This window comes from Rattus norvegicus, chromosome 10 (genome assembly GCF_021556685.1).
Source record: "Rattus norvegicus strain SHRSP/BbbUtx chromosome 10, alternate assembly SHRSP_T2T, whole genome shotgun sequence".
Taxonomy (NCBI): Eukaryota; Metazoa; Chordata; class Mammalia; order Rodentia; family Muridae; genus Rattus; species Rattus norvegicus.
Window position 1 is genome coordinate 19939827 of NC_141543.1, and position 12774 is coordinate 19952600.

At 46.0% G+C, this 12774-nt stretch overlaps 1 protein-coding gene across 28 annotated transcripts in view; it reads right to left on the reverse strand.

Annotated features, from left to right (window-relative positions):
* Nucleotides 1–11907, reverse strand: part of Mapk8ip3 (mitogen-activated protein kinase 8 interacting protein 3) — a 39790-nt gene extending 27883 nt beyond the window's left edge. For 27 of the 28 annotated variants that reach the window (XM_087571501.1, XM_087571491.1, XM_087571481.1 and 24 more), the window contains exons 1-2: nt 11467–11907; nt 2479–2599 (exon numbers count right to left, since the gene is read on the reverse strand). Coding sequence is in view for 21 of the 28 variants with exons in the window: in XM_087571491.1 (XP_087427617.1) it covers nt 2479–2599; nt 11467–11784 (439 nt within the window). In the remaining 7 variants the exon portion in view is untranslated. 28 annotated transcript variants of the gene reach the window in all.
* Between the last annotated feature and the right edge of the window lie 867 nt (nt 11908–12774).

Genomic DNA, 12774 nt, shown 5'->3' on the forward strand with positions numbered 1-12774 from the left:
CCAACCCAGCTGCATTCTTTATATACATCAAGAGCTGACCTTATTTTCTCTACCAAAACTGGTAGTCCCTGGTGACACCTAGAATGGTCCCCTCTTGTATGGCATGTTCTTGTCTAAAACAAGCTAAATGGCAATAATGGCCAGGCAGACTGTCCCTGAGCCCTGCTAATGGAGCAGGCATGATGCTGCCCATGTGTGCCTTCCTTCGTAGCCTACTGAGTGATGGTGATGAACAAAGTAAGGCAGGACATGTGCGGCTGTGTGTCCTGGACACTGGGGGGGGGGGGGTATTGTCCTTCACCAGCTTTCATTTGTCCTCAGTGAGAGGCTTCCTTCACCTCCCCATGGCCTCCTGATGTCTTTTCTAGATTGAACTAACAAATTACACAGCTCCACACATGCTGCACTCTATGCTCTGGGAATGGGCCAGGTAGCATCTGTGGAGACTACTACTGCTAATCCTGTAGCAGATAACTGGTTACTACCAGCAGTGTAGGGACCCCTTTTTGAAGCTCAGTATAAGCATCAATGCCAGGCAAAGTCAACTGCATTTTTTTTCTCTTGAAGGAGTTTGAACCATGGACACAAGCACCTAACATAAACTAGACTCAAAGACATAAGTACCCGATGCGCACCAATCCAGGGACACCAGTATACACCACACATAGAGCCCAAGAATACTAGAACCCAATCCACATGAGGCCCAGGGACACCAAAACTCAACACAGATGGGACCTAAGGATACTAGCACCCAACACAAACACCAACATCCAAAGCCTATAACTTAGAAGACTCTAGTAGCTAGCACACATGTGACTTACAGATACTAGTACCCAACCCACACATGACTTAGATATATATATGTGTATAAAGCACAGAACATATGTGACTTATACACTTGACTTATAGACATTTGTGAACTATATGCATGACTTACATAAACTAAAACAGCACACACTTATGTGGCTGCCGAAGAAACAAGACGTCTACCCATATTGGGTGTGTTCAAACTCAGCCTGTCCTTGTTCCTTGGAAAGGCTGCCTCTTGGCTGCCAGCTTTAGTGGAGCCCTCCCTGTGGGCCGCTGCTTGGGTGTGTGCACAGCTACTACCTCAGAGAGAGACTCCCATTTGGCCCCAGGCTTCAAGCCAGCCTGGGCAATCAGCACTCAGTAATCTCACTTGGTTTTTTTTCTTCCTAGAAAAAGCGCCAGTACCTTTTCACATGTCAAACACTAATCAGAAGGAAAGTCACAGCAACTGTATAAAATGAGGTTTATTATATAGATTACAAAGGACATTTAAGTTTGCTTCTTGTTCATAATACTAGCATGTACAGAAGCTGCCTGCCCATTGCTTATGCTCAGAGGACAGTAATCTAGCACAATCACCTCTCAGCTTCAGCCTTGGAAGAGGTCAAAGCAATCTAGTAAGCCAATTTCTCTCTCTCCCCCAATTCAATTTTAATTTCTCAGAGAAATGAAGGTAGCTGTTTCTCAAGGTAACCATACAAAGTGACAAATGTGTTTTAGTTACTGAAATACTAAATCATAAAAAAAAGATCAAATGATGGCATAATAGCATAGTTTAAAGTACTTCTATCCGGGTTGGGGATTTAGCTCAGTGGTAGAGCACTTGCCTAGCAAGCACAAGGCCCTGGGTTCGGTCCCCAGCTCTGGAAAAAAAAAAAAAAGAACTTAAACTAAAGTACTTCTGTCCCCACAGTGCTGAAATGAAAGGTGTGCACTACCACCACTGGCATGTTTTTTTTTTTAATTTTGGCAAAATTTTTTAAAAGATTTATTTTATGTGTATGAGTGCTCTATCCGCATGTATATGTATATGCCAGAAGTGGGCATTAGATCCCATTATAGATGGTTGTGAACCACCATGTGGTTGTTGGAAATTGAACTTAGGACCTCTGGAGGAGCAGCCAGTGCTCTTAACCACTGAGCCATCTTCCCAGTCCCTATTTTTTTATTTCAAAAGCACCTTTTTAATCTTTCCCTACAAATACAGTTGGCCAGAGTTCTGGAAAGGGGAAACTGGTTTAATAGGTTGATCCTGACTTCCCCTAAGGCTGAGACTTAGAAACTATTGTGCTGAGGATCAATGCTTGCGGGTGAGCAGTACTTGCAAACAAGAAGAAAACCTAAAGACCTCTTAGGAACTGTCACTAAAACAGCTGGTTTCACAGAGATCAGTCAGGACTCATGGCCATAGTGCTTCTTCCTTAGACACACAGGAGGACTGAGGTTGTGAGCGTTTGCTCTTCTATAACCAGATCTATGAAGTCAAAGTGTGCTGTGCCACAAGGACTTTGTTTCCACCTAAAGCTGACTATGGAAATGTACAGTTGTGATGAGACAGAGCAAGCAGTTGAGACTCACCCACCCCTTGAATCAACAACTTGTGTACTCCACAGATCAGTTGTAGCATATACACGCAATCCCAATTCATGGCTCCTGCTGGCTACTTACTCTGATCTGCATAGTTTTTGGCCTTTAGCTCCAGCTGGCGCGTCTGAAACTCATAATGTTCTACCTGGATCTGGAGTTCTTTCTTCTCTTGTTCCAAGGCATCTTCAAATTCGATGAATTTCTATGTATAGGAAGGACAAAGATAAGTTTGGTGTGTGTTGGTCAGAAGGTGACAGCGCCTTTCACAAGGCAAAGTACAAGTTCAAGAACCCAAGAATCCAGACACCAGAGAAAGGGTCTTCACTAGATCCCTGGTTCCTTTCCCTTCTTCATGCTGCCTGCCTTTCCCCATATATAGAGAGATGCCACAGATAAACCCTGATACTAAGAAAACAGTCCAAGAATGAGTGACCGGAACCATTCCTGATGGACTGTGAGCTCAGCCGTCACAGACCTTTCTAGGGCCTCATGAGTAGGAAGGCCCACGACCAGTTAATTGGGATCCACAAATGACTGGCTCATGTTACTCACAATAGACTACAGATTACCCCTGTCAGAATTACAAATGACGATGAAGGAAGGCAATGCTTCTCCTCATCTCCACTTCATTGTTTACTTTTCATTGTTTGTTTTTTCATGACCGGGAAAACCCTCCCTGTTGTGGAACTCACTATAGGCCAGGCTGGCCTTGAACTCACATAGATGCCCCTGCCTCTGCTTCCTGACTATTGTTCTCTTTTATTTTTGTAAGTGTGCATGGTTGTGTGAGTTTACAAGCCCCACACTCATGCAGGATCCTGCTGAGCAGAAGAGGGCATCAGATTCTCCAGAACGGGAGTTACAGACAGTTGTGAGCTGCCATGTGGGTGCTAGGAATTGAACCTTAGTCCTCTGGAAGAGCAGCCAGTGTTCTTAACCCCTGAACTATTTCTCCATCCCCATTAATCTTCATTTTGATCATCTCTTAGCTTAAGATCCATTATTACTGGACTAAAACCTACAAGCACTGTCTCTGAAAAGCCCGAGCCTGGTGAGTTATTGAGTAAAATGACTGTCATCAAACCAAGTGAAAAGAAATCACTCTGCAAAACAGATACTCTAATGAGGCCAAGAGAGGAGGCAGTACCTATAGTGTATGTAGACCCTGGGTACAGACACTGCCTCTGCAGCAGAAGGTCAAGCTCAGTGAGTGACATTTTGTAATCCCTACGGTAGTAAGAGTTGAGGAAGGAAGTGTGTGTAAGAACTGAACAGGAAACTGGGATGTGACCAGGAAATCCCATCTGTAGGAAACATAAATGCCAGGTGGACTGTAAAGGCATACAAAGCTTCTCAGAGGACATGAATATAAAGCTAACAGCGGACTTCAGGCTTCAGTTTTGGGGTAGGGCCATGCTTCATATAATAAGCCACCTACGCACACTCCTCAGCTGTCTGATCAATCTGATGTCCCTCCTGCTGCAGCCTGACCAAGGCCTTTGTGCAGGAGCACAGAGCGCCAGTAAATCCTGGAAGGATGACTCATCCTGTATGGCCAGCAAGAGGGGAAACCCAGGGTGTGTGTGTGTGTGTGTTGGGATGGGGAGAAGCTGGGAGGGAAGAGACTGTGGCCAGGAGGAAATCTACACAGGATTAAAGACACTGCACTCAAGCAAGCTGAAGGAAGAAAACCCTAGAGCCAGCAAAATGCAGGGGGTTTTGTGTGTATACACAGCTATGCAATGAAAACAAGTGGTTCTGAATCAACTAGACACAATCACCATGTGAAGAAGACATATATATCAGACAGCTTTGTTTTAAAAAAGAATCCCATGGAATGAGATCACTCTCCCCGTCTCACATATAAAACATAATGTGAGAAAGTCAGCTTTATGTCCTTGTCAAACATAAAGGCGACAATGGAGGTCAGGATTCTCAGGACTGCTAGACCTTTCCTGAACTAAGCATGCTTTACACGGAAGGCGAGCCTCTACTCTCTCAGTTTGGGGGCCAGGAACACCCCTATGAACTCATCTAGTTTGCTAGAAGTGACCACCGAGAGGAATCAAAAAATCAGGTTCTTTTGCATTCTTGATAGGGGAAAGGAAAGGGAGAGAACTTTCAAAATAAAAATGTACCTCATTAGTCTTTTGTATTAAGCAAGCAGACAGGCAAGAAGCTAAGGGCAGCTTGGGCTTTTTGAGCCTGTGCCATCCATCACCTGTGGCAACTACCTAGGTTCAAAAACCAGTGTAGGTCCGAGTGGGGAGGCTGGAGTTACAGACACTATCTGCAAGAACCACTAGACAGCACACGAAAAAAAACAGAGATAGATCTTCCTTTCTTTCTTTCCTTTCTTTCCCCTCCACCCCACTCAGATTTATTTATTTGATGTATGTGAGTGCACTGCTGCTCTCTTCAGACACAGGAGAAGTGGGCATCGGATCCCATTATGTGGTTGCTGGGAACTGAACTCAAGACGTCTGGAAGAGTAGCCAGTGCTCTTAACTGCTGAGCCATCTCTCCAGCCTCATGCAGGATATTTCTATATTCAAATGTTAGATGTGGGTTAGTAATATGGCCACAGTTCAGGAATGTAACAAGTGTTCCTTATATTCACTAAAAATCTATCCAGTATCCATCTTAAACACAACAGATTTAATGCACTCTGATTTTTAGGACAAATAACCAAAAAGAAAAAAATAAGTTTACAGTCAGACAGTAGTGGCACATGCTTTTTTAATCCCAGCACTCAGGAGGCAGAGGCAGAGGCAGAGGCAGAGGCAGAGGCAGAGGCAGAGGCAGAGGCAGAGGCAGATGGATCTCTGAGTTTGAGACCAGCCTGGTTTATAGAGCAAGTTCAAGGACAGCCAGTGATATACAGAGAAACCCTGTCTCAAAAAAACAAAAACGAAAAGAGAAACCAAAAAATAAAAGAATAAAACTACACCTGGTGCTGCAGACTAGCCTTAGCAAAGCAGTAAGCTTGAGACTAGCAGTCTAGGCAATACGAGTGTTGTCTTAAAAAACAGAGGCTAGGGGTTGGGGATTTAGCTCAGTGGTAGAGCGCTTGCTTAGCAAGCGCAAGGCCCTGGGTTCAGTCCTCAGCTCTGGAAAACAAAACAAAACAAAACAAAACAAAACAAAACAAAAACAAAAACAAAAAGAAAAGAAAAGAAAACAGAGGCTAGAGCAATGGCTTAGTGGTTCAGAACACTGGCTGCTCTTTACAAAGGATATAGGTTCAATTCCCAGCATCAACGTGGCTTGCAACTTTCTGTAACTTAGTCCCAAGGGGTTCTTTGCCCTCTTTTGGCTTTCAGGTTACCAGGCATAGGCAGTTACACAGACACACACACAAATGAAACACCAAGACACATAAAATGAATAAATTTAACAAACAAACCAATCCATAAAATAACAAAAGAACTGGATGTGGCAGCTCATGCCTATAATCTAAGCTTTTGGAAGGCCAAGACAGTACTACTGCAAGTTTAAAGCCAGCCCTAAGCTAGAGAGTAAGACTCTGTCTCAAAAAACTGGGAGAGAGGGCTGAGAGTGGTGGCCCATGCCTCTAATCTTAATATTTGACAGGGAGAGGAAGGGAGAACTCTTGTGAGTTCAACGCCAATCTTGTCTACCAAATAAGTTCTAGGCTAGCCAGTGTGTACTAAGGCAGCCAGGACTGAACAGTGAAACCTTGTCCACTGAACAGTGAAACCTTGTCTCCAAAAACCAAACAAAATAACAACAAAACAGAAAGGGAGGGCTGGGGATTTAGCTCAGTGGTAGAGCCCTTACCTAGGAAGCGCAAGGCCCTGGGTTCGGTCCCCAGCTCCGAAAAAAAGAACCAAAAAAAAAAAAAAACAAAAAACAGAAAGGGAGCAGGAAGGAAAAAGAATGATATCAGGGAGGTAGGAACAATGAAGATAAAACTAAAATCTAAACTCATGAAAAATCTTCCTTAGGGTAGGGGTGGGGGAAGTTACCCTTTTCTGGAAAACTTTATCCTCTGTGACCCTTTCCGTAGTTCAGGCTGGTTTATTTCTTGCTAAAAAAAATATTTATTTTTAACTTTAATATAGTGTTTTGCATACACTTATGAACGCAGGTACCCACAGCGTGTAGAAACAGGCATCAGATCCCAATATAGGTGGTTGTAAGCCATTTGCTATGGGTGCTGGGAACTGAACTTGGGTCCTCTGTAAACGCAGTAGATGCTCTTAACTGCTGAGCCATCCCTACTGCCCATTTAGCTGGTTTAAGCTTCCTAATCTGGTCCAGCTTTATCCACATTAATGTGATGACCTACTAGGAAGATGTTATGCCTCAGTTGACAAGGTCTTTGCATTTTAGGGCCAGAGAAATGGCTCATGACTAAAGCTCTAGTCATAAAAGCCCACCCACCTGAGTTTGGTCCCTGTAACCCATAAGTAAGCTGGATATTATGGTATGCATCTCAGATGAGATGTGAGACGGTAAAAAGCATCTCTGGAAAAACTGTCTGACCTACATGCATGCTGTGGTACAAACTTACCTACCCTCATACAAACCTCATACACACACACACACACACACACACACACACACACACACACACACACACACACACACACACACACACACACACAAATTGGCAGCATTTTAAATATGAGCCAGACAGAGTGTACTGGCTGGTTTTGTGTGTCAACTTGACACAAGCTGGAGTCACCACAGAGAAAGGAGCCTCCCTTGAGGAAATGCCTCCATGAGACCCAGCTGTAAGGCATTTTCTCAACTAGTGATCAAGGTGCGGAGGACCTAGCCCATTGTGGGTGGTGCAGTCCCTGGGCTGGTGGTCCTGGGTTCTATAAGAGAGCAAGCTGAGCAAACCAGGGGAAGCAAGCCAGTAATTATCATCCCTCCATGGCCTCTGCATCAGCTCCTGCTTCCTGACCTGCTTGAGTTCCAGTCCTGACTTCCTCTGGTGATGAACAGCAATGTGGAAGTGTAAGCTAAATGAACCCTTTCCTCCCCGACTTGCTCCTTGGTCATGATGTTTGTGCAGGAACAGTAACCCTGACTAAGACACAGAGCTATGGCTAAGCATGTCTGCAGAAGTTTGTGCTTTTCTGGGTATTGGCTGAGAGGGAGACAAGGGCTAGCTAGGATAAAACTGGGCAGGAGTCCCAAATGAGGCAAAGAATGGAAGGGGTAACATTACCTAAGAGGCTCGGTGAGAAACAATGCGCCAAACATTTTCATAATAGGCACAGCTTTGAATCTGTCTCTGTTGACTCACATTTAACTCATCAGCCCCCAAGTCTTACTCCTAGCTGTCACAGACAACACCTCAACAAATCTCAAAATCATGAAGCTTAGTGAAAAGCCAGACGGTAGTATACTTGGAATAATTCCATTTAGTTAAAGTTCTAGAAGATGAAATTAAAGAAAACAGTCACATGGGGATGAGGCAGAGAGAAGCAGAGAACAAGATCACTCTGTGAAAACTCCAAAGCAGAGGGCAAGGCTTCAGGGGCTCGCATGAGTGTTGAAAATTAAACTAGGGGTTGGGGATTTGGCTCAGTGGTAGAGCACTTGCCTAGCAAGAGCAAGGCCCTGGGTTCGGTCCCCAGCTCCAAAAAAAAAAAAAAAAAAAAAGAAAATTAAACTAGACACTAAGCATGTGCAGTCAGTTTATACCACTGAGACCTTGGTAAGAGAGTTAACTAACTCCTTTCCCCAAAATGAAAGACTAAAAGATGAGGCTCAGGATCAAAGGTTCAGTGGTGTGGCCAATAGTACAGCTGACTTCCAGGCACTAGGGGGATTTCCCAGCGGCCCTCTTCCCAGCCCAGTGAGAATTCCTCACCTCCTGTGCTGTTTCCTAGACAGCCGGCACCCCTCCTCCCACCATCACACCGTGTTTTCTTCCACCAGGTCTCCTCCTTAACTGCTTTAGGTGAATCCCTTTAACTGGAAATTGTCCACTGGAAAATGCAAATCTATGTTTTAAGCACTTTCCTTTCTTGCCTGATGCTAACTTAAAAATATCAGTCACCTGCTTTTATATGAAGTTAAGTCAGCCAGACTGCTCACACAGACAGATACACTGGTGTGGTTGTCCTGGTCACAAGTCTTTGTTTCAATTAAAGAGACATGAAAAGCAGAGGCTGAGACTGTGGCTCGGTGGTGAGAACTTGCCTAGCATGCTCTGGTCTCTATTGCCAGCACCAAGAGAAAGAAAAAGGAAAAACAAAGTCCTACTTCCACAATTTCATGGGTGACAGTGAAAATGCTCAAAGGCCACTGTACCCAGTGGCTAATGAACTGGATAGTATAAAACAGGGCAGTCCCATTGTTACAGAAAGTTCATTGGCAGAATGGTTGCTCCAAAGTGAGTCCTTGGGCCTCAGGAACTGAAGCATCAGCCTGGAGAGATGTGCACAGAAACCAGAAGTCGGCGTCCCTTCTCATCAAACCGGGCTAGGATCTCTTTGACGGTACCCACAGGGAAAAGAGAACAGCTCTGGGGTAGAGCAAGCCAAAAGGTACTAAACTCTTCAGAGCTCGAGCATAAGGATCATTCATGCTGTCTTTGGCACAATGTCGGGTGCTAGAAGTTGGGGGTTGGGGCAGGAGTAGCCTGATAAACCTTTCCAGGATGAAGCAACAGAAGCGGCACGTGGGAAGGTAAGGGCATATGAGTATAGAAGAACGGGTTTCTAACCCCTTAAAGAAGAGATCTGAGAAAAGGGTATCATCCTGGATCTTGTAGGAAAAAAATCTTGAATCAAACTGCATTCAGATTCTTTTTTGTGCGTCAGCAAGTGCCATAGCGTTAGCAAATGTGCAGAGAGCCCACTTGAGTTGCTTGAGATAAGCTAAAGGATGCTTCTACACATTCTTTAGGGTTAAGGAAGATAATGGCAATATAACACTAACACTTTGCCTTTCGAACCTTGCCTGTCTTCCTATGACCTAGTGCTTGCCTGTTGCAAGGAAAAAGGCTAGCACACTGAGCTGCTTCTTTCTGGTCCTTTTCTCTTTCAGAACCTAATGGATCGATAACGATTCAACAGATCACGAGGCCCAAGGCTGAGCTGAAACATTAGGGACACTGCCCTCCATACTAAATCTACCTTGCCACAGTTTTCTTTCAAGGTAACCAGTGGTCAACAGTGAAGCTTGTAGTGGAACTGAGTCACTACTTCTGGCAACCTTTACAAGACAGACAGCTACAACTGAAGGTCCGAGAAAGGGAGAGGGAGAGGCTGGTAAGGTATATGGTCCCTGAGGGCAAGATGGCCAGGCTGGGTATCTGCAAACTCTACAGCTGAGCCCCTCCTCCCAGGTTCTGAGTCCCAGAGAATGAAGCACCTGGTATCAAAACACACTGGTATCAGGGAAAGAAGTAAAAGCCTGAGATGATTTCTTTGCTTAAAAATTAAAAACAAAACAAAACAAAACAAAAACCCTTGAAGATTCTGTCTTTTCAGAAAGCAGCTGGCAGCTCAGATTACCCACCTCTGACTAAGCTCAAACAAGCAAAGTGCCTGGAACAGCACTTCTGCAGTACTGCAACTCTGCATGCAGTGATGCATAGCTCCTGGGCTATTACACCATCTGACCACACATCCCTGTCTAGAAAAAGAAGCTGGCCACTGGTACACAGCAGTCTTTTTTTACAGAACGGAAGATAAACATCCACTTCATTCCACAAAAGAGCTAGAGTGCTGTTTCCAGTGTTTAGTCCCTCTTCAATTTTAACCTCACTGGAGGTCCCTCCAAGGGCATAAATGGCCATTTAACCACAGCTTCCACCTGGTCAGTTGAGCATCTGTTTACTTCTTGCTTTGCTCAGCTTCTTTAAAGAGTTGGATCTCCACTCTCCGCCACAATGGTAGCCCCTCTCTGCTCAGTCCAGCTTGTAATTAACCTGGAAGGCAGAGGCAACTTCCCTGGGGCAGTGTCAACACCGCATCAACCAGGTACCTATTTTGGGCAGGGCCCATTTTAAGTTACAAGGCTGTAACTTTGCCTTACCGCTGTCCACCTTCATTTTTTCATTTTCTTACACATCAGTGATGTTGACTATGTTAGTATGGAGGTGAGGGGGAAGAAACACCGGAAACGTATCAAAAGTCCCCAGAGTGTTCAGGGCAATGAATAGTGGTATCAAGCACAAGACACACAGCTCCAGGGCTGGCCTAGAAGGACCAAACACTGCAGACTTCTGGGGTACTGCCCCACTATGCAGCAATATGACCTAAGAAGGTAAAGCTCAGGCTGCCACCAAGATCTACTCTGTAACTTGGCCTGTCCTTTTGTCTGTGGTCAGTGTGTGACCTTGCTCTAGTCCAGACAGTTTCTAGAGCCAGTTCCCTGTTTCTTAGATCACCCCGAGCCCTCCTCACATCCTAAGAGCTTTTGAAACCCACCCCCACCCCTCATAGATTGAGAACTTGATGAAGCCAGTCAGGTGGTGCCTGTGCATCCCAATTCAGAAACAGCAAAATCTTGACAGTTAAAAAGAAAACCACATTGCAAGCGCAAGGCCCTGGGTTCGGTCCGAAAAAAAGAAAAGAAAAGAAAAAAAAAAAAAAAGAGACAACCACAATAAGTAGGAATGATCCAAGATAAACAAGCTTTTATCCTAACCGTGACACAGGATCACTAATTTAAGAAGCCAAAATATGAAAATCGACTCTTAATTTCAATAGTAGTCTCTAAGGCTGTGTTAAGTCAACTTCACTTAAATGGAATTCAACTTCATATAAGAAGGCACTTCCCATCATAAACCGAAGAGCATTTATTTCCAGAATAGTACAATTCTGGGCTTTGTGATTCTAGGGCAACTTGCTCAAAAGACTGAAGGAATAAAACCCAGAGCCAGCAGGCGGCAGCCAAGGTCAGGGGACAGCAGGAATAGGGGCCCATGTCTCCTGGACTCTGCACAGGCTGGGCTCTGGGTCCAAATTGGATGGAGAAAGTGGCACTTCCCAGCAGCAGCATACTGCTGGCTGAGCCGAGCTGGCTGCTCCACGCTCCCCACACCGTCCCTCTCCGCGGCGGCCGGGGCCCACGCACCTCCTCGGCCTGTTTGCGCAGCGCCTTCTCGCGCTCGTATTGCGTGAGCAGCTGCTCGTTGTCCTCGCGTAGGAGCTCCAGCTCCACCTCGTGCTCCTGGTTCTCGCTCAGCACCGAGTCAAGGTTCTCCAGCACGTTCACCACCAGCGGCATGAGCTCCTTGACCACCTCCTCATCATAGCAGTGAATGAGGCGCTCGAACTCGCGGTAGATGGAGCCCGCCAGGCCCGACACACGCTCCGACATCACCGAGCCGGAGCAGTAGTCATCTTGGTACACCACCACACCGCCTCCCTCGTCCATCTGGATCTCCATCATCGCGGCTACCGCCGCCGCCGCCAGCGCGGCTCGCTCTGGTGCCCGAGTCCACGGGCCGCTGTCACCTCAGGCAGCCACCACCTTAGGATGCGCCGCCGCCCAGGCCGCGCCCGTCACTCCCTTGCCGGAAGTCCCGCCTGGCCGCGGGGGTGGAGTCCGTCCCGCCCCGCCCCGAGTCGAGCGTCCTGACGCTAAAGGAAACAGGGCTGCAGCATTTCCGGCTGCGTTGCTGGTGGCGCTAGAGGACCTAGCTCAGTTGTGTTATAGTGAACCTGGTTGCTTCTATATCTCTGTTCTGTTGGTCTTCAGACCTCTGTCATACTCTGACCACCCTCGACGTTCACGCGACTTGTGTCGTGTGCCCTGTTTCTGGTTCTTTCCCGCTCCTACTGGTCGCTTAGTTCCATGCACTGTTTCATTTGCACAGCCCACCAGGGTTCTAAGATCCTTATGTGTGGTGGTAATTTGAGACCGGAATATAAAGCGAGTTGATCTGTGTTCATTTGCTGGGGACACCATGAACCTGACTTCGAACTGCTTTCTTGCTAACGTGGTTTTCCCCCCATGCCTGCTTCCACTTGAAAGCCTTCCAGGTCAGCTCAAATTCACATCCTGCCTTTTTTTTTTTTTTTAAAGTTACTTGTTATTTTATGTGTATATGTTTGGTTGTATGTAGACTTGTGCACGTTCCTGGTGTCTGTAAAGGCCAGAAGAGGGCGTCTGAATTGGCATTTACAGTCAGTTTCGAGCAGCCATAAGGATGGCCAGAATTGAACAGAGGTCCTCCTGTGTACTCCCAACTGCTGAGCCTTCTCTCAAGCCAGATGTCCAGAACACTTAAAAACGTTGTCCACGGGTTGGAGAGATGGCTCAGTGATTAAGAGCACTGACTGCTCTTCCAGAGGTCCTGAGTTCAATTCCCAGCAACCACATGGTGGCTCGCAACCATCTACAATGTGATCCAATACCCTCTTCAGGTATGTCTGAAGA